The sequence below is a fragment of the Euprymna scolopes genome, chromosome 39 (genome assembly GCF_053919585.1).
Source record: "Euprymna scolopes isolate OS-2025 chromosome 39, ASM5391958v1, whole genome shotgun sequence".
Classification (NCBI taxonomy): Eukaryota; Metazoa; Mollusca; class Cephalopoda; order Sepiida; family Sepiolidae; genus Euprymna; species Euprymna scolopes.
Genome location: NC_136520.1, coordinates 30,856,340 through 30,879,559, shown reverse-complemented (window position 1 = coordinate 30,879,559; position 23,220 = coordinate 30,856,340). Strand labels below are relative to the sequence as shown.

Sequence of the window (23,220 nt, the reverse complement as noted above, 5' to 3'; positions counted from 1 at the left end):
AGTCATGGCCACCTGTCCCTTGGCCTCTTTGTGCCATCACCATAATCTCTATTTTTGTTTGAGTCATCTTCTTAATAACAACGGTTGTAAAATTATTAAAAATGACAGCAAAAATCACTGGAAGATCTAACATTGTTTTTTGACATTTAATTTTCTTATATATGTATACATACATACATATACACGCACATATATATATATATATATATATAGGAGAAGAATAGGAATATGAAATGAAGTCACAAAAACAATATATTGGTAAATATAGATTGGTTCATTTATTCAATAAGAGAATAGAAACAATTAGTTGGAGGATAGAAGGGACTCTTTATGCCAAGGCATTTTGAAATCTAATGCTTCTCATCAGAAGAGTAGAGAAGATGCTAGGTAACATAATGGGGATACTTTATATTATCCAGATAAGTCTCCTCTTATAGAATTGAGCTCACTCTTTTCTTCTTACGCACTAAGCTATATATATATATATATATATATATATATATATATATATATATATATATATATAATAATTTACAGAATATGAGAGACTAGCCTGGTGTTGCCTAGGTATTTGGAGATGTTGAGCAAAAAAAAAAAAAAAAGTGGTAGTAGGCAGGCAGGCTCGAACCTGTACCACAAAGGAGGAAAAGAATGTGAAAAAAAAAAACATGACGTCTTTGCCGTTGCATCCATTGTCAAACCAGAAGTAGCAAAGGTTTAAATCAAGGCTAGTCAATCAAAAAGAGGGGATGACTTTTGAAAATATTGGCGAAAAAAGCGACCCCCCCCCCTCCTTATAGAAAAGTGCTCATTTGAGGGTGAAGGAATTAATGTTTTTAGCCAATTTTTTAATATTTGTGATCCGAAGGGTTGAGCTTCAAAGCGATACTGATCTTGTGAAAATCTGTTGCCTCTGGCAAAAGCTTTAGGCAGACATACAAACATAATACATACACACATATATTTAAACAGACAGGTGAGATTTACATTAGAGATGATATATTTATTGCCACAATCAAACAACGAATCCTAAGTTTGGATGTTTTCAACTCATGAGGGCAAAACTAGATTCTTGGACTTCAGGTTTGTTGGCTTTCATGACTTGTGAAAGCTACGTTTTTAATTGTGGGTCTTACTAGTAAAAATTATTATGCGAAAAGAAGTTTTTCATTTCATAGGTTGGTTTTGAACCTTTGGAAATTCCAACTAATTACAAACCTTCTCAACTTATGATTGCCATGATGAATAACATCATACCTGAAAGCCTATGTTTCTCCTTGGCCTAATATTCACAGGCAACGTGAACTGGAATCAGAATCTAGTGAGTTAGAACTACTGGCCTCATAGCCCTTGGAATGAGGTGGGCATGAGAGTCAAGCATTGGCACTGAACATCTCAAATGTTTATTTTAATCTTCTAATATATAAAATGGGCGCGCGCGTTTGCATATGTCCGCAAAAGGCTTTTTGGGTGGGGATTCTTGCATCGGTTAGATTCCGGGAGAAGTTTTCTTATACTTTCTAGATCGTAATAACTCAGATTCACAAACGAACACTGTCTCTATCTTTTTTTTGATCAAGTTTTAAAAAATTCCTTCGTTTCAAGTGTTTGTTTGTCTTTTTTGTATAAATAAAGTGAAATCAAACACAACTGCCAACTTCTTCGCCCAGGTAGTATCTGTTCTGTAATTGCTCCTTGGTCGATGTTGAGGAAACCCTTCATACTAAAACAATTACTATTTATTTGGATACTGCCAAAGTGTCCCCTTTTTGGAGCTGCTTTTCCCCCCACATTAAAAACGACCTTTGTGGGAGGTTTAAAAGCAACGCCATTTCTACAAGTCATCTTTTTGATTGACTTCGTTAAATTTGAACGCTTTACACTTCCAGTCATGTTGTGGAGTAGGGGTAAGACATCAGAGGGGTTTTGAGCCTGCCTGCCTACTACCACTTTTTTTTTAAAACCTCCAAAAACCCGGGCAACGCCAGGCACCCAGGCTAGTTATAAATAAAACTGACTCACTCAATTATTGCCCCATCAGTCTCCTTTCCCTCTTCACTAAAATCTTTGTCTTTAATCAATCAAGCGCTAGTTCATCATCTTGAAAATACTAAGCTTCTTTCTGATCAACAGATTTAGGCAGCCTGTTCTACTGTAGATATTTTAACTGTCATTTCTGAACGCATATACGATGCACTGGATAAGACGGGGGAAACTAGAGCTGTAACCCTTGATATATCCAAAACATTTGACAAGGTCTGGCATGAAGGGCTTCTCATGAAAATTAAATCCTATGGTATTTCTAGACAAATACTCAACATAAGCAGATCCTTCCTATACAAGAGAAAAATCCAGGTTGTCCTCGATGGCTGTACATCTAATCAACACGATATTAATGCAGGTGTGTCTCAGGAATGGATCCTCGGATCTTTATTATTCCTGATATTAATAAATGACTTCCCTGATAAAATTGTGTCTGAGATATGTATATTTGTTGATAATACCACACTTTATAACAGGCATGAGAGAAAAACGAATGGATTTCTAAGGAAATGGCAGAAATCTTAGATTTTCAGTGGAATGGGACTGTAAATGGTTGGTAGCATTTAATGCTACTAAGACTAAGCTTCTTTCCTTTAACAACTACAAAAAAACCTTGAAGTAGTATTTTTAGCTGCTTACATCCCAAGTCCAAGTGCCTTTGTTCAGTCTCGAAAAACAAAGGATATCCCCTGTAGGGGCAGTTGCACATGTAATTGTGAGGCAAGCGTTGCACAATCTTCACACCTCTCCTGAATCGGCACTGTTTCAGTCCAGTGGCAACAAAATGTCCAGGACAACTGGAAATAATGCCGAGATAAGTGGAGAGCACATACAGCACCTGGAACTCCCAAATAGTCACCCATTTAGTACTGACCAGGTTCAACGTTGCTTAACTTCGGTGATCCAGCAGGAACCGGTGTGTCAACGTGATTATGCCGTACATTAAGTGGCTTCATGCCTTGTCCAGAGCGATTTCCATAAAAACCCCCAACTTTTATATGGTATTTCTGAAGAAATACTCAGCATAATCAAATCCTTGCTAGACAAGAGAAAAATCCAGGTTTTCCTCTATGGCCATACCTCTAAATAACATGATATTAATACAGGTATGTCTCAGGTGTCAATGCTTGGACCTTTATTATTCCTGATATTCATAAATGACCTCCCTGATAAAATTGTACCTGAGAAGTGTATATTTGCTGATAGCCTCACACTCCATAATAGACATGAGAGAAAAAATATGTACACATATCCAAACCAATGGCAGAAACACTACAAAATCACCGTCAGTCTGTAATGGAATGGAGCTATAAATGGTTGGTAACACTTAATATACTAAGACTAAGCTTTTTTTCCTTTAACAACTAAAAAAAATCTTCTCAACTAACGATTACCATGACAAATAACGCCATACCTGAGAGCCCATCTTTCAAATCATTCAGCCTATCATTCACAGGCAACATGAATTGAAACAAATACATAGAGGACATTGCCAAGGCTGCTGCAAAGAAAGTGAGCTCTCTCTACCACGCTAGAAAATCACTAACACGAGAGGGTATTCTATATCTGTACGAAGCCATCATTCGCCCATGTATGGAGTATTGTTGCAACATCTGGCCTGTCTACCACTAGACTTTTTTTCTTAGACAGGATCCAAAAAGGAGTCTCCAATCTAATAGGTCCTGCACCATCATCCAAGCTGCAACCTCTGTCCCATTGCCATCATGTCACATCCATGTGCCTGTTTTACAAGTATTTTAACGGAATGTGCTCCGATGAACTCATAGCACTTGTGCCCCCCAGACATACATCCCCAGACTAACACATCAAGCAGCAAAATCCCATCCTTTCACTGTTGAGGTTCCTACATGCTGAGTAGCTGTCTAATAGTTTCATCCTTTAAACAGCTAAATTTTGGAATTCCCCCTCCCTTTTCTTGCTTCACTGACTATTTAACCTGCAGAAATTTAAATGCGATGTGAACAGACATCTTGTTGCTCAACTCCCCACAGTTTTTTGTTAGAAACGGTCCCAATTAGTAGCCCCTTATGGTTCAAGTAGAAATAGGCCTTGTTTGGGGTGAAAAAGAGTAATATATATATATATATATATATATATATATATAATTTAAAGGGGATTAGAACAGTAGTCTAAAGAGCAGAGTGCATTTTAATGTAATAGTAAAATTACTAATTTAATTAAAATACAAGAAAAGAACAGTGCTCGTTGTAATTCAGATATATAATAAACTCAATAGGCAAATATCCTAGAGCTACTTTAATATTTAGTAATGTGATTGATAATTTAAAATTAAAATTAAAAATTAAAAATCTGTTTCATAAGAAGGAACACAACAAAGTCACTAATTTGTACGATCGTTTCGGAAACGATATTTTTATTATGATAGACATTAGGTCATGGACAATAATTTTGACATATAGTTTTTTTTTAAACAAAGTCTCCTCATCAGCAAAAGTATTGGTTTTTTTTTTTTTTTTATATATAAAAGACACCAAAAATAAATCTAGCATTTTTTAAGTAAGGCAGATGTATCTTGGAAACAAGGCCGATAGCCATTAGTCGCGTGCTCTCATGTAATAAATGAATGCGTGAATGTAGGATTGACATGAAATTCTTTAAGATAAACTAAAATGACTGAAAAATGGGCTGAAATGACTTAAATAAATAAAAAGTAAATGACTTAGAATGACTTTAATGAACTTAAGAATGAATTGAATGACCTTAAGAATGACTTGAATGCTTAAAAAATAACTGGAATCCTTCTAAAACAACTTGAATGATCTGGTGAATGACTTGAATGGCTTTGAGACTAACTGGTTGTAAAGTGGGTGATCATTTTACATTAGATTAATACAGAAAAGTGATCCCCCTCTTTATATCACAAAGTTACAAACATAAGTACAGCATGTAGTAAGAACAGATACTACACTTTGATCTTGGCCAAAAGGCTAGAAAAAGGTATTTATTTGCTCCCCCACCGAGCAAATTAGGCACAAGGCCGATTTTTAATGTGAGGAGTGAAGGGGAAATGGGGGAGCTGGATAGTGACAATTGGTATGAAGGGTTGCCCCTACATTGACCAAGGTCTTATATGTGGGGCTTCCCCCACATATCGTCTTTGCTTGCAGTATCTGCCAGAACAGATACTACACTTTGAGATATTAAATCATGTTAAAGGTACAGTGAAAATCAACAATGAACAAAAAACTTAGGCACGTGGCCAACTCAAAAGGGGGGATTGTGGGGGTCGTTGGTCATCCTTGTCACTCCAGAACTAAACAAAATCAAGAGTTTCTCCCAGCTAGTATCTTCTTTCACCGTAATACCGCATCGCATTCACCCTTTCGTACTGGGGGACGTCCTACTTAACTCCCAATTTTTAAAACATTTTTTATTGACGTATAAAAACAAAAAGATAACAATAAAAATGGTACAATAATTCATTTCTGTCGAGGGTGGGGGGGGGACAAAAGGTGATTAGTAGGACCCTCCCAACCCCATCTAATTGATAGACTGCTCGTTCCACCATGTTTGTAAAAGGAACCTGGCTTCTGCGGGTCAGTCTCTAAGTGGGGATGCCCTCTAGATGGGGGTAAATGGAGAAAAGAAAATTTTGTGGGTAAGGAATGGGGGTTAGTTTGTATTAGTTTGTATTTCTTTCTCTCCAAGATGGGTGAAATTTAGAGAAGGGGTTGAAAACAAAAATTGCAAGAAGGAGGGAATGGGGATCTTGGAAGCTTCCTAATCAGGGAGGGATGGAACACACACTCAGCTAGCTGAGAGGCTACTTGTTTAATTTTACTTTGTCTTTCCCGGTCCCACTGCGGCCTAACGTTGTCCACGACATTGGATACGGTAATTGGGCGAGGATGCTCAGGATCAATGCGAGCCGTCACCTCGCTGACATACAACCAGTACCGGCAGAGTTCGTGGCAATCAAAGAAAGCATGATCAGTCGTTTCTACGGCCGTTGTCCCACAACGGGGACAATCAGGCGACTCCAAAAACCCGGAACTGTTGTTGAGTGGAAGTGCATTTCGGGCCAATCGCCAGGTCAGAGAGAACTCCGAATTGTTCAGATGACTCGAACCTGGCATTTGATCTTACCCAAAAAGGCCAAGCACAAAAGTGTTACGGACAGACGGACTGACAGACGGACCGATGGAGTGACTTATAGAGTCACTTGCACGCGACTAAAAATTAAAATAAAAAGGACAATATTTACTTATTAATGTTGATAAGCAAAGTAAAATGGGTTGAGAATAAAAATAATCGAAACATCGAAAAAAAAAACACAAAAAAAAATAACGTAAGGCAAACGAACAATGTTAAATGTAAAAAGAAAACAGAAAAAAAAACACATGAAAAATGGCTTAAATAAGCCTGTTTCGATATTAAAATTTAAAAAAATCGGTAGGTACTCGGGTGTTTTTGGGTGTGTGGTCGGGGTGGATAAGCGAAGTAAAAAAAAAAACAGAAAACGAACGTTACATGAAAAATGGCTTAAATAACACTGGTTCAATATTTAAATTTAAAAAATCGAAAAAAAAAAAAAGACATCTCACACCACGATTTGAACCCAAAATGTTTAGATAACGAACCAACATGCTAACCAACTGAGCTAAAGCGAGCTATATGAAATTTAGTCAGTTTTTCAACTATTTAAAGTAAATCAGGTCATAACGTCATCTGCCGCATGCGTAGAACCGGTCGTCGTCACGAGAGGACTGTTGACCCCCCCCCTGTCGAAAATTGTCGATTTCGAGGTGAAAAATTAACATTTTTGGCCAATTTTTCGATATTGTCCGAGCGAAAGATGGAGCTTCAATATGATACCAAGTTTGTTAATTTTTGTTCTGTCTGTCGAAAGTTTTTAGCAGACACACAAACATACATACATACATTTTCGCTTTTATATATATAGATAATATATATATAATATAAAAATAATATATATATATAATATATATAGAAATAATATAATATATATAGAAATAATATATATATAATATATATATAGAAATTATATATATATATCTATAAATTCGTATTTCTGTCTGTTTGTTTGTTTGTTCACAATCTGATTAATATATACAAAACGTGTCTTAATTAATCCTTCATTTATTTCTATATATAGTATGATACTTGCAAAAATATACAATTAAGAGATTACCTTATTTGCATATGACATTAAGAAAAAACGATCTTACTAAATAGCAGTATCTTAGTTAATGCTTTTAGCAAGAAAATTATTTTAAGCATTCTATTTAAAATTGTTATTTTATAAATTTTAAAAAACATTGCATTGATTATATATTAAATTTAATTTATTTTGGAATTAATATTTCCAACTGCGACCTTTTTTTAAGAGTTATTTGCCCCTAGATGCTAGGCATAAAAAAAACAAACGTTCACCAAATATCATTTTGTAATTTCATTAAGTTTCTAGCTGGAAAAATAATTCCGTGTAGATAGAAAAATGTTTGGCTTTTATTGTTTTTTTAAATATTCAAACAAACAAAAAAAAAACACTTATGAAAAAAACTTTCATTTCATTTGTTTGTTTTATTTTATTCCTTAAACGGCAATACAGAAATCGGTAAATTTCTGCCTTTGAATTATTTTGGACCATTTTCCAATTACGGGATTTCCTTGGATTTTACTTGTGCAAATGGAAATTCAATTAACTTTCTTGAAGCTTTACATTTGGATTTTACCGTCACTGGATTATTTATCTTCCACCAGACTATCCATTCACGTGTAATCACCTTTTTCTTCACTATATTCCCTCTGCTTCACTTTTTTAATATCAAGTAAGATCTTTGACTTACTTGTTGTTTCATCAAATACTTTTGCATGCAAAATCCGATCCTGCATTTTGCTAATTCCTACCCTCTGATGAGAAGGAAAGTATTTCTACGAAACTCCGCGGATTAAGGACTATCCACTTATCTAGTGTTTCCTTTTCAGATTAAATATGTTTTTAACTCTTTTTCAAAGTGTTTTTTAACCCGTTTTATTAACTGTTTGCTCGTATTATAAGCTTTATTTGGTTTTATCGAGCTTTTACATCTGGCTGAGATAACTTTATAAATATTAATTCTTTAATATTTATAATATACTTTAATTTTACCATCTTGGATCATTTTGGTAAATTTAATTGTAATTTTTATTTTATTTTATTTATATATATATATATATATATATATATATATATATATAAAAGAAAAAACATTTAAAATAAATGTTGAAATTTCAACAGTATTTAACGCGGTTAACGGTGGCCAGATGGATGGGGTCCTTGCTAATGAAGCCAGAGATAGCTTTTGTTGCCGGGTTTGAATCTATCGACTGGTGTTAATCGTGACACCCTGTACTGATGATTTCCAAAAGGGCGAAACACTAGTGTCTGTAGGTATTTAATAATTATTATAGTAAACAATTATTTATATATATATATAATTGTTTACTATATATATATATATATATATATATATATATATATATATATATATATATATATTAGTTTAAAGTATCTTCAGTGTTTTTTTCAACAAATATTGCAGCTCAAAAGACGAACCAAATGTTAGAACTTTTTTTTTGTAACATTAGACGCAAAGTGTGGAAGGTGTTTTTTTTTTTATTATTTGTACACTTCTTTTGTTGAAGAGCACTTGTGTTATTTGATCGCAGTCGGCATTGTTTGTCTCAGAAATGAGAAAGAGTCAAAATGGCAGTGGTGAGAGGAACTACTTGAAATCTCAGCATTTCTCTTCTAATTCGGGCTTTGTAGTTTGCCAATTGCAACAGATTTCCAATTAAGTATGTCCGCTTTAGAGAGTGACACACGAAATGAAGAAAACTGTGCCAGGTCATTTGTGGACAAGGATGCATAGAACACTAGCTTGAAAAGACAGATTGAAACACCCACGCACACTTAGAAAATGGAGCTGTTAATCCTAACAGAGTGATATGGGATATCAAAGATAGAGTAACAACCCTAGTTAAAGTCAGTGGTCGTAATGATGCTGGCTTGAACAGAGCTAGGATGAAGAAGATAGCTAAGCAAGCAAGTGTGCCTCAGACAATTAGCAATAAACTAACCCCTTCTCAGAGAAAGAGTAAAGCCTGGGAGAGTTGACCTCCTACAACTAACCAGAACCATACCTCAGCCCGACAACAACAGTCATTGTCTGAGTAAAGGTATATGATAGTGATTTATTAGTCTACAAACTGAAAAAAAAAATCGAATGTCCACTGTAGCAACAAGTTCTAGGAACATATATTAGAAAAAAAAAAATCTATTGAAAATACACATCAACCACTATAACTCTGGTCCTGGATATGACCTTAAACTATATCCGATAGTGAGGCCCCAGCTTGCGGGCTTTGGGGAGTGTGGAGCCACCCTTTAATTGCCATTGCTCCCAGGTCCACTCTAATTCGGAGTGGTAGTACCTGCTAGGGTCCCAACTATGGGTTAAATAGAAACCGACTTAAAAAAAGCAAATGTACTCTATTAAAAAAATGTTCTTCAAAATCACTGGATTTGGCATTGAATAACCTGAAAAGGTTGATATGCCGTAAAACAAAAACAAACAAACAAACAAACTATGACTCTGCAATTCTTACAAAAAAACAGAACTGTTAAATCTGACAAAGTTATCTGGGATGGAGAACTGACAAAGTTATCTGGGATAAGATGGAGAACATAGCAACCTTAATAAAAGTTAGTGTTGCTAATGATGCTGACTTAAAACTGGAAACTTAGGAAGATCTCCATCATTCCAGTAATTACAAAAGAAACTAGGTCCCAAAAAAGGAATTTTAAAAACTACTTGACGAATATACCCAGTGAATCAAGTGCAAGGGAGATTGAACCAATTGCGCTTAAAGGGATGGTTAGAATCTTAAAAAGACAGGGTTCAAAAGAGAGTCACCAACCTGATAGGTCCTGAACTGTCATCTAAGCTTCAACCTCTGTCCCATCGACAAATGTTGCATTCTACAAGTATTTTAATGGTGAATGCTCCGACAAACTACAAGCACTTGTATCCCCTCAACGTAAATGCCCCCGACAAACCCAACAAGCAGCTAAATCCCACCCATACACAGTAAAGATCCCTAGATGTAAGAAAGCCTTCTACTCTAATAGTTTCTTCCCCAAAACTGCTAGACTTGGGAACTCCCTTTGGGGATTCTGCTTTCCCAACTGTACTGACATGACGAAGTTCAAGTGTAATGCAAACAGACATCTTGCTGCTCAGCTCCCTACATAGTATCCCTGCAACTTATGTTCCCGATAGCAGCCTCTTACATCAAAGTGACACTGTGCCCTGTTTGGGGTCAAAATAGAATAAAAAATAAAAATAGCAGGTGAATGTCTGGCATCATCAGAAAAACAAACAGAGATGAAAATTAAAAGAAAAAGAGAGAAAAATTCTTTGCATATAAATATATAAAGTTAGTGTGTGTGTGTGTGTGTGTGTGTTTGGCTATGGAACCTCATCCAGAAAGAAAAGGCGTAGTAGCGGACACGATAGGGTGACTGTCTACCTCACTGAGATTACTTTTGGCCAGAAGTTGCGGCCTCCTCTACTGCCAGTTGTTGCAGCTTCGCTCCACTGGAAATGAGCATTGGAGGTTCAGAGGGTGTTTATCTGATGCGCAACAGATACTGCACCTAAACTGCGCAAGCAAGTTAGGATCCAAGGTCGAAAGTCCTGTACCGAAGGATAAAGCACTGAGGCCTCGACTAGTCATCGTCAAGGCTGATGGACTGCATGATGATGATGATCATCATCATCATCATCATGATATAAAGTTAGGTATGCATATATGTTTATATAGTTTTAGGTGCAGGATTCGCTTGTAAACTAATTAACCGATCATTGTAATTCCCTTAAAAACGAATCTTATTTTGATCTTTTGCTAAAAAATAAAAATGAGATTCTTTTTAACAAGAAATTCCATTCAATATAAATAATGTTAAATAATTTACTAACTCGTCAACAAATATTTATATATTTATTACCATACTTAAACAAAATTAATCAACGCTTGTTTCCCTGAGGCTTTTTCTCGGTATATAACATGTATAAAAACTATTGCTTTAGAGATATAAGTGGCCAACAACAAAAATATGAAATCATAAGGAATTTTTTAACCTGGGAGGCTCCCCCCCCCCACACACACACACGATATTCCAACTTTAGGGGCCAGAGTGTTGACTCAATTACCTTAAACAAAAAAGATTTTATTTACTTTTCTTTTTTTGCAAGATGTTGATCTACAATACTTTTTTTTTTTTTTTACTGAAAGTAAATATTTATTTCCTTCCTATGGTAGGAAGATGTGACACAAGATCAGAAAATGGAGAGAGTCAAGCCAGCACCCCTAAAGAAGGAACACTCTGACATTTTAAAAATTGCCTAGTAGGGGCGCCTCAGGCAGTAAGCAATAAACTTACTCTATCCAAAAGACAAGAAACACTGGCCTGTGAGAGTGAACCTCCTAGGACTACTCAGAACCGCACCATAGCCTGTCAGATGCAAGGTCATTCCCTACTCAAAAATGACCAAGACTCAAGTTAAATAGTTATCCTCAACTGGCGTGAAAAGTATAAACTAATGTCTTAAAGCAGACACGAAAGTTATTCATTGATAAAACAAAAGTCTTCTACCTCCTCTATCCATAAATTGTTTGAAGTATGGTAAAATTAATATATATTAAAAAATGTATTTAATATTCATAAATTTATTCAACTGTAGATGTACAAGATGTATTAGCACTCTACTTGGCATTAACCGATGGTAAAATGCGCATAAGTATGATATTTTGATTTATGCAGATTTCGTATTTATTATTATAGAGTCAATTCTCTACTGATTATTATACAAGTGGAACAATAAAATTGTTGTCCTAGAAAAGACGACATGATTCCATTTCCATTTGATGAAAACCAGTTTACTTTTTTGTTGCAGACCATCTACTAGTTGGCCAGTTGCGTACAAATCCTGAAGGGCGATAGGAGCCTTCTATCATGTCTGAAAGTGACACGATGTTCAACACGCGAGATCGGAGATGCGTTGCTGTACAACTCATGCTCTCTACTGATCCACGGAACCATTGCCAGCACCCTCAAAATGCATCACCTGGATTGCCACGAATAACAGGGATGTGTCCAGGACGATGAAAACAAAGCTTCCGGACACGGTTAAAGTCTTTGGTGTGGTTTTAAGCAAGGGTCACATCATGCCACCTCATATATTCAAAGTCGGCTTAAAAGTTAACACCAAAGTGTACCTGGATGTGCTGAAGAGTTTGGTGATCCCCGTGGTGCAATCAGGTGGCATCTGGCAGACCCTGGGTGTGGGAGCAGGACTTTGTACCGGCCCAACAAGTGCAAAGAGACCAGGCTTGACTTCAGAAGAAGTGCTACGACTTTATATCCTTCTCTCATTAGCCCTCCTTCTCCCCTGACCTGAACCCGCTGGACTACTTTGTTTGATAATACGTCGAGAACATCACCAACGTGACCTCCCACAACAACAAAGCCAGCCTGATCACCTCCATTCGCCGAGTATTCACAGAGCTCCCTCCAGTGCTTGTGAAAAAGGCATGTTTTCAGTTCTAGACCCGGATTGAGGTGGTGATTGAGGCTGAAGGCAGCTACATTGAATAAATGTCAGCTCTACTACATAATCAAGTTACCTGAATTGATTTTTTAAATAAAAGTTTTAAAATAAAACTCTAGTGTTGTTTTCTTTAGGGCGACAACTTAATCGTCACACTCTGTATTATACTCAATATACAGTAACGATTTCAAAAGTTAAAAAAAATGACTTGGGTACCATCAGTTAGAATCAAAACCAAAGCATTTAGCTCTCCAGAGGTATTCGCTACAATCTGACTAGAGATAGATGGATATCAAAACTTAAAAAATTAAAACAGTTAAATGTGTAAAAGCTTATCCTCTATGCATGCACAAATATAAATTAAGTCGAATTATGTTTGCCAAGTTCCAGTTTTTCAATTTTGAGCCCTTAGCAGCTATTTTTACCAGCTAAAAACCAAATTGAATTTGATCTACAGGTTCAAGTTCCCTATATATCAAGTTTCAAGTCTGTAGACCAAAAATTGGTAAAGTAGTTTGGTAGGGACCACTCTGCACACACACAAGTTCACTTTTATAATATACTAGCAGGGAGACCCGGCATTGTCCAGGATTGTATTAAAATCGATGAATGTTCCATTAAATAAGATATGTATTATATGCGTTTGAAGCCAAAACAATGCATTGTTACAAAATAAATAGACATTTATTTTGTTTGAAATTTATGTTAAAGTTCATAAATATATTTTGAAGGAAACCTTCATCTTCAGTATGTATTTTTCTTCTTTTTTGTTGCCATGTTGTTGGAGCAGAGAATTAGCAAATATAAGTCCGTTTGGTGTTTTTACAGTAGATTTTTAAGTCTCGGAACGGTGTGTTTGGTCATGCGAGATTCATGGTAAGATTTTGTTTCTTAGAAGTGCTGGTTGAAAAAAAAAAAAGAAAACATACTGAAGATGAAGGTTTCCTTCGAAGTCTGTTTATTTTGTAACAATACATTGTTTGGGCTTCAAATGTATATAATACGTATCTTATTTAATTCAAATTCAACCATTGCTTCTAAGGAACAAAATCTTAACGGGAATGTTCCAATACTTTTATTTGCATCAAAGTTGATGAAATTGACAATTTTTTCAATCAAATCGATTGATTGCCTGCTCTAGTTGGGGACCCACTATGATGCACTGGGCAGAAGCTTCACTTCACATGCCTCTCCACAGTGACTTAGTCCACAATACATTGTAGTCCACATTATACTGTAGAGAATCTATGGTTGATTTTATAAACAATTTTTTATATAATGGCTTGAATTAAAGTTTAAAATGTAAAAGTCAAGTATCATGGTTTAATTGTGCTTTAATTAGAAACATTCATTTCGAATGCACTCCTGTCTTATCAAAGCAACTGCTGTTCATTTCACACACCGAATATGTTTATGCGATGATAAAACTTTTAAAATACACTTGTGATGTTAGGCTGTATCAGTCTGTTAACTGTTGTCAAAATCGAACTATTCCTTCTTTGATCGGATTTTTCGATTATTGATTTTTTTAAATACTTATCGGGGAGATTCCAGAACAAAACCTATCTAAAAACCTCGCTAGACGCAAAGTACATTTGTGTGAAATGAAAAAAAAAGAGAAAATTGGCTCAACCGTCTCAGAGTCCATAGGGAAGATACTCACACGCACATACAAAGTACCTTTTATATATAAGTAGATAGAATGATACAGATTAATCTTTGTAATCACCTGTAAGATATCGTTATAGGTATTCTTGTATTTATTATACATGTACTCTATTAACTTATCAATAAAAGGCTTAAAACGGTTAAGTGCGTATCTAGAGCAATGCATACAATTGTTGTGAAAGTGTGTGTTTGTGTGTCGAGAGTGGGAGCGGTGGGATTGCCTGGAATCAAGAATGTCATTGTGTTTTGTTCTACTCGGCGTTGTCTAGGAACAATAAATATGCGATTACATTTTACATTTAAAATATAATATTACATTTAAAATTGATAGCAACAGTATATGCATTACATTTTCAAAGAGAGGGGGGAGAGGGGGGTAAAGCAAGGCAAGACAAAACTTGATGGGAAGAGAAAAACGGAAAGAAAGATAAAGCAAGAGAGAGGAAAAAAAAAGAGAGATAAAATCTAATCGAAACAAATGCAGGGAGAAGTGAGGTGGGGGGGGGTTAAATTTCGTTTTTTTATTTTCTGAATCACAAAAAAAAAAAAAACCTGAGAACTCATATTTCTCTTCCATTCATTATACACACTTGTACAACATATTATAATAAATCAAAATTAATCAATGATTCTTTCCCTAAGACTTTTTTTTTTTACTATATATAAAACTAGTGGGCGTGCCTGTAGTAAGGAATCCGGGGGGGGGGGAAACTGGTAGTATCAGAGGGAAAATCAATGCGACTGGAAGACCTGAGCGTTGAACTTAAGCATAGTCAATCCAACCAAGACGCTGACTTTGCGAAAATGTTGACCCCCTCCATGCAGAAAACTGCTCAGTTGAGGGTGAAGGAATGAATGTTTTTGGCCAATTTTTCGATATTTGTCATCCGAGACATCGAGCTTCAAAATGATACCGATTTTGTCAGAATCCATTGCGTCTGTCGAAAGTTTTTGGCAGACATACAAACATATATACATACATACATTCACACAAACTGACGATTGAGATTTTTATTATAGACTAGCGGAGGTGCCCGGCGTTGCTCGGGTGTTTGTAGGTGTAAAAGAAAAAAAAAGTTTTGGTAGGGAGTTGGGCTCGAACCCGAAGCCTTGAGGCGAATAGCCTGATAACTTACCAAAACGCTACAAGAGGAGAGAAGTGATAATGGTTGAAATTAAACGTTTAAAAAAGCAGATGGTTAAATGAACGTCAACGTGTGGTTTTCTAGGTCAAACATCACGCCATAGAGAAATGAAATCACAGCACGAATTCTGTAACATAAAAGTCACTGAAATAAAAGATACAGACAACCTCGTTTCATAAATCGGAAATATTATAATCTAGCGAGTAAATAAAAAGTTGTAAGAATGAGTGAAGCCCGCCCCCCCCCTAGCCCCCCCCCTCCAAAAGCCTTTGCTGGACATACAAAAAAAAAATGCACACACTAACACACATACAAACACATTTTCGCTTTTATATAATAGATGCATGAAAACTATTTCTTTCAATTCATTATAAACACATGTACAACATCTCTCAGCATCTCACACACTTTAACCATGCTTTATCATTTTAACACTTCAGCCTTCAGAAGATTTTTCCCTTTCAGCTTCTTTCACAATCTACTGTAAGTCTCACGGATATGAGCTAACATCACATTTTCATAGATCTAATATCTGTGACCTGAAGAACAAAAAGCAAAAATTTTCAAAATCCAAAGTTCGTTACATGTGCACGGCTGTTTATACATTGGTACTTTTATCGCCTTGTCTGACGTTTCTCTTCACTGTGTTTCACAAGTGGACGTTGATCAACTTATCTGTTTTACTAAAACTAATAAAACTCTTTTCATGCAGGAAAGACACAAGGAGATGTTTGCTGAGCTCGAAAAATGTGACGTTATTCGTTTTGTATACCATTTGACCTGTTATCACTTACCTCAACTTTGTCATCCATCTTTCATTCAATCCTGGGATTTATTCTGTTTTACAGATCTGGGTTATCATCATGCACTCAATGTAACCCTTGTCAAAATTCACACAAGCTAACCTTATCATCACTGATGTAGGGTCCCTAATATATAAAAGTCATCATAATTATCATCATCAGCAGCAGCAGTAGCAACAACAACAACAACCTATACAATGCACTTTTTATTGCGATTTAAAGTAAAATCTTCTTTGAACTGACATGCAGAAAAGAAACGTATGAGAAAAATGGTGTTGATGACTACATTAACTATATATATGACTAGCCTGGGTGCCTGGTGTTGCCCGGGTGTTTGGAGGTGTGTGTTGAGCAAAAATAAAAAAAAGTGGTAGTAGGCAAGCTCAAATCCGTGCCACAAAAGCAGAAAAGAAAGTGAAAGAAAATCTGACATCTTAGCCAATGTCTTCATGACGCAACCGGAAATCAAAAGTGTTGAAATTAACCAAAGTCAATCCAATGGTGACGATAACTTGCTAAAATGTTGGCAAAAAAATCGACTCCTCCTTGTACAAAATGGCAGAGTTTAGGGTAATGGAATTAATGTTTTTGGCCAATTTTTCAATATGTGTCGTCCGAGATGTCGAGCTTCAAATGATACTGATCTTGTAAGAATCCGTCGCCTCTGTCAAATGTTTTTGCGAGGCATACAAACATACATACATACATACATACATACATTTATACAGACAGGTGAGATTATTATTATTATAGATTATAACACTGAGTGCACACCATCAGTTAAAAATGATGCAAAGAATTATGCTTCGCTAGTGTTCGCACTAATGTGCATATTCATATTAAATAACGTCTCAATCAGTGCAGTTGAAAAATAAAAAGAAACATCTTAAGCTGGAAAGATTAAAAAGAAAAAGAAAATGAAAGAAAAAACATCAATCAGTATAGAATGAAGAAAAGAAAAAATAGAAAGAAAACGTTTTATGGAAATCAAGTGAATTATTTGTCTCATCCGCATGGCTTTCATGGAGAGACGGATTTGAAAACCTCTGTTTCTCTTGAAAATGTGCTGTGTACAGAAAGTATATCGGAGGACATATTTATCGGAGGACGTATATATCAAAGGCCATATATATTGGAGGACGTATATATCAGAGGACATATATATCAGAGGACGTATATATCAGAGGACGTATATATCGGAGGATGTATATATCAGAGGATGTATATATCAGAGGACATATATATCGGAGGATGTATATATCAGAGGTCATATATATCGGAGAACGTATATATATATATATATCGGAGGACTTATATATATATCGGACGTATATATCGGAGGACAGGATACATTATAACAAGTGAATGAGACATTTATATATCACTGTTACACAGAACGAGACGTCGTTTGTATAACGGCGTAAATGGTGCCGACGGTGGCAGTTGTTTAGTTCATATTATTATTAACAGGAAACATATGAACATGAGAAGAGAGATGTGGAATTAACATACAGAGGAGGGGGAGGAATCATTATAGATGATGGCGGAGGGGACACATAATACTTGAAGGAGGTTATACAAAATTCATTCTCAGATGATAGATAAAACACATTTACCTTTCTGTTGTAATGATGACGACATTTTTACATATATAAATCATGATCCTTTATTCATACCTGCTGTTGATGATGATGATGGTAATGGATTCAAACCTTTATGATTACATTTATCTTCCCCTATCTCCCCCACCCCTCTCTCAGCTCCAAGTCTGACTGACTTGACTTTCTCTGAGTCTCTTCTAACTCTTCCCTGGCTCTGCCTTTTTCACTGTCTCTCTCGAACCCATCTCAATATATTGGAAATTCCCTTCTTTATAACGTCAGAAGCATGCTTCGACACGTGAAATTCATTCATGTAGATTTATGTATGTCCAAACTCTTGGCAAACAAAGAAATTCCTAAATGAATTGTTTCATTTATAACCTATTTATTTCATCATTATTTCTAAACTGTATTGTTCATATCTAACTTTGACATAAATAATAGTTAGTTATTTGCAAGAACAATGACACTCATTCTGCATTCCTAGGATTTTAACATGTATTTTTTTTTTTAACTTTTCTTACAGGGTTCGATTCTAACCTTTTCCAAATATCATTTTCAAACTTATCTAGTTTGCTCTTTTACTTACTTGGGTCTGTCCCCTTCTTATGTAACAAATGTGACATCATATGTCATCATTTGATTCTGTTTTGTCTACCATTTGACCTGCTGCCCCCCCTCCCTGTCTCAAATTTATGTCTCCTGTGTCTGGGAACAATTGTTTGCAGATTAAGATTATCATGACATGCACTAAAAGTGATCCTTGTCAAAATTCAGACAAGCTAACTTAATCACCATTGATGTAAGGTCCCCAATATGTAACAGAAGCAGACAGATGTCACGTAGGAAACAAAATGGATGATGAAGAGATAATTAAAATTAAATTCTAAATTAATTTACTTACACTAAGTTCCGAGATGATCAACTGGATTGCATGAAGCCAATCTTTGATTTTAATTTGATCTTCAGATTGGAGCAGCAGTTGTGTCCCTTGATTGTCAGTCAACTAAAGAAAGAAAAAATGTGACAATAAATAAACACAATAATACACCAATATTTTTTTTTTCAAAACAAATGGAAAACAAGTTACTTGGTGAAACAATAGAAACATTGTTAAAATTTTTCAATAAAAAGATAGTTAATGCACAGTGAAAAGCGTTTAAATTAAAAGGAATTGTCAAACGACATGTACAAGTATTTCATTTTGATGTGCAAGGTCTAACGATACTGAAGGACAAAGAAATTAAATCAAGAATTATATTATGGAACAGGACTCAAACGTTATGCTGCAAAAACAAATTTTTTGTAATCTTTACAATAGGTTATATCTGTTGGCATCTCAAGTCATGCTAGTTTCAGAAAGTACTTTCTTTGTTGTCACACCTTAGTTGAAACTAACATTTTCTTTCTATTCTCATACTTTAATTTAAAATAATATTTTATTTGCAGTGCCACAAACAAGAGTAAAATAGCCTTCTATTTGCAGTGTCACACCTAAGTTTTAAGCAGCATTTCCTTTGCAGTGTGACACCAAAGTTTCAAATAGTATTTTCTTTCTTTCCAAATTTTTTGAGATGAGGAATTATTATTTGTATTATTCTAGCTACTGCTGCTTTAAATCTTGAGTGGTGTTTTTACAACATTTCGAACGATGTAATCTTCAGCCTTCATCAGGTGTATCTTGTCAAACTTGGGAATCTGAAATCTGCACAGAATTTTGAGCAGAACTCTTTTTTTTATAATTCATTGCTAAGGACCCACATTTTTTATACAACACTTTATTAAAGAACTAGCCTGGGTGCCCGGCTTTGCCCGAGTGTTTGGAGGTATGTGTTGAGCAAAAAAAAAAAAAAAAAAAGTGGTAGTAGGCAGGCAGGCTCGAACCCGTAATGCGAAGGAGGAAAAGAATGTGAAAAAAAGTGACATCTTGAATGAATGTTTTTCAAAATTTTATTTACAAAAGCATAATAAACATCTTTTTTATTTACAAAGCAAAAAATATAATTTTTATTGACAAAGAAATGTATGCACAAACATAAAAGAAAATAAGAAAAAAAGGAAAAAGAAAAAAATGTCGAATGATGAGGGATTGGATATCACTAGGCCTTAAAAACACCTCACAATAAAGAAAAATAACAACAAGAAAAAAGAAATGTACTAAAAATGTGACACAATGGATAAAATTATCTGTAAAATATAGTTGTATGTTACACTCTTTTGGATGTTGACAATGCAGGTGACACTCCAAAATATAATTACAAATTATTTAAAACTTCTATTTAGTTATGGTTGACGGAATGAGAGCATGCTACCTCATGTATTAAATAAAGGGTTCTATTCAAAATTCTGCACAGATTTTTGATTTTAACAAGCTACACCTGAGGAAGGTCGGAGGTTACATTGACTGAAACTTTGTGAAAATAAGACTCAAGATGAGAACAGTAGTCCGAATAATCCAAATAATGCAAAGCATTTTCTTTGTAGTGTCACATATGCGAAATACACAGCATAAATTGATCGCATCTTAATGACATGCATTTAATGTACATAGTAAAAATGAAACCAAGTAAAAAAATATAAGATAAAAAACAATATGGCTGCCATTAAGTTACAGACGATTTTTTTTTTATTTGACGATAAAGCATTTACTGTGTCGTGTCATCTATTGTGCAATTACTGCTTTCAAGATGAAAAAAAAAAATGCTGAGAAGAATTTTAGAGAAAATCATTGAAAAATAAATAAAGAAGCAAATATTTTTATAAATGAAAAAGAAATGCTCAATCCTTTGTTTAAAAAAGAAGCTATGGAGTCGAATGTAGAGTAATAAACATGTGAAAAGAAGCTTTTATATTGTAAAGCATGAATGTATAGACTTTTTTTTTTTTTTTAATAAAATTCATACAAATCGTTTTTCTTTTATCTACCCTGAAAATTTATTTTCCAAAGATGGAAGGTAGGGGAGCGAGAAAAAGCGTATTAATCTATTTCTTTAACAATAAAAAAAAAAATTAAACAAAAGAATAAATTTATTTATTCTTTTATTTAAAAAATGGGGACAAAAAAAATTTAAAAAACAAATGGAAAGAATATATGCTAAATAGGATGCAGTTTTTTGAATGATAGCTAAAAAAAAGAAGAAAAATACTTATTTTTTTACAAAGCCCCCCTCCCACACACACACGCACACACACACACACACACACACAACACACAACAATAAACGATTCTATGTTTTTCGGCTTGTTTTAAATTCTTTAGAATCGAAAACCCTTTTATCGTATGCATTACTAGGTTTCTGTTCAGTTTCACGAAACAATGGATAACACTTGTAAGGATGCCTGCGTGAGGAATCTATTGTAAAACAAGGGTTGCATGATCCTCAACCATATCTCTTCTGAACTAATACTGACTGATTTTTTTTTATTTCAAACTATTTTTTTGCCATTAAAAAAAAAAAAATTGAATCAGCAATTCATATTGGTTTAATTTCTAAAGCCAAATTTGCTAAGTTTGATATATTTGGTAAAAGTTTCAGGTCATAATCTTTTAGGGTTTTCTTTTCATATTAACAATCATTTTTAATGCATTTGTTTATTCAAAATCATGCGTCTTCATTTATAGGAATTTGTCAATAACTGTCAAATTTATCAATCAATTGTTGCTGTTATGTATTTTACATACCAAATACTAACATAATCTCAGATAGGATGTTTTGTTATCATTATTAATTTAAAATAGCAATAGTTATTCAGAAAATTGATTCTAACTCATCAAATTTATCTCAGCTGAGATTTTATATTATATCATGCATTAAATTTGGATTATAAATTATGGAGCATAAAACATTATATTTGCAATCTTTTTAATTATTGTCATTTTTACATGTTATCATCATCATCATCATCATCATCATCATGCAGCCCGTCAGTTTTGACGATAATTAGTCGAGGCCTTGGTGCTTTATCCCACGGTGTTGGTGTAGTCCTCTTTCTGTGTGAAACATCCGGTCACAGGCACCACATATGTGGGTGCTGGGGTTGTGTCGTCGATAGTGTCTTAGCTCGAACAAACAGTTCTGTTATCAGCTCCTTTCTGGTTTTGGTCTTCAGTCTTGTAAAGTTGAAGTTTTCTGTCAGAACGCGTGCGGTGAAGACACCTTCGATGTTTTGATGAAGCAGCATTAGGACGGTTGTCAGAAATAGGGCGAGGGTGAACAGTGTTGGGGCCAGTACGCATCCTTATTTGATGCTGTGGTTTTCTTCCAAGAGTTTGCTTTCTAGGTTCCCTATTACAACTCTTCCTTTTGTTCCTTTGTGAAATTGTTTGATAATTACCACAAAGTGATTGGGGTATCCGAACACTTTAAGGACTTTCCACAGCATTTTTCCATCAACTGTATCAAATGTTTTGCAAAAGTCTACAAAGACTATGTAGAACTCCTGGTACTGTTCAATGTTTTTTTTTCTTAGATCTACCATAAGCTGAAGATCATATCTATTGTAAATTTTTCACACATGAACCCGCACTGTGATTCGGTTAGAACCTTTTCTGCCAGTCTTGTTAGCCGAGCTTACACCATTTTAGCCATTATTTTCCCAGCAATGGTCAGCAAGGATATACCTCAGTACTTACTGCAGTCCTTGTGGCCACTTTTGTTTTTATAGATTGGGATGATCATGACATCTTTGAATTCTTGTGGCAGCATTCCTTGTTGCCAGCATTTTGCTATTAGTTGGTGAAGTTTTCTTATGAGTTGTTCTCTGTCGAACTTATATACTTCAGCTGGTACACTGTCAATTTCTGGAGATTTGTTAATTTTAGTTTTGTTAATTGCTTTCCTTACTTTCCCAAGAGTTAGTGTGTCACCCAGGTCCATCTGTTGAGGGAAGACAATTATGTAGCTTAAGACATCCTCATCCGTATTGGATTCTACATTCAATAGGGTATTGAAGTACTCTTGCCATCTTTGAATTAACTGTTTTCATTAGGTCAGTGTAGTGTTTCCATCTTCTGATAAGAGGGTGTTAGTCATCTAGGCTCTGGGGCCATACACTTCCTTCAGTGACCTGAAGAAACCTGCAGAATTGTTTTCCTCCGCTTGCTTCTGCATATCTTCAGCCTTTTTTAGTCACCAGGTGTTTTCCATTTCTCTAAGCTTTTTCTGGACTTCTGCCTTCACTTTTTTCAGCTTTTTCTGGTTTGCTCTAGTTGGTTACTTAGTTTTGATGTTAAGACTCAGTTTTTTTTCATCTAGTGCATCTCTAATTTCTTGGTCTTTCTCATTGAACAAGTCTGCATTCC

General features: G+C 35.1%; 1 protein-coding gene and 1 pseudogene across 9 annotated transcripts in view; both read right to left on the bottom strand.

The window, feature by feature from the left end:
- Positions 1 to 23,220, bottom strand: part of LOC145263697 (rho GTPase-activating protein 12-like) — a 451,066-nt gene that overhangs the window by 54,315 nt on the left and 373,531 nt on the right. For all 9 annotated transcript variants that reach the window (XM_080120640.1, XM_080120644.1, XM_080120638.1 and 6 more), the window contains one exon: positions 18,823 to 18,924. In XM_080120640.1, the coding sequence (XP_079976766.1) occupies positions 18,823 to 18,924 (102 nt within the window). The remainder of the gene's footprint in view (positions 1 to 18,822; positions 18,925 to 23,220) is intronic.
- LOC145264053 (U2 spliceosomal RNA) lies at positions 4,888 to 5,024 on the bottom strand (annotated as a pseudogene).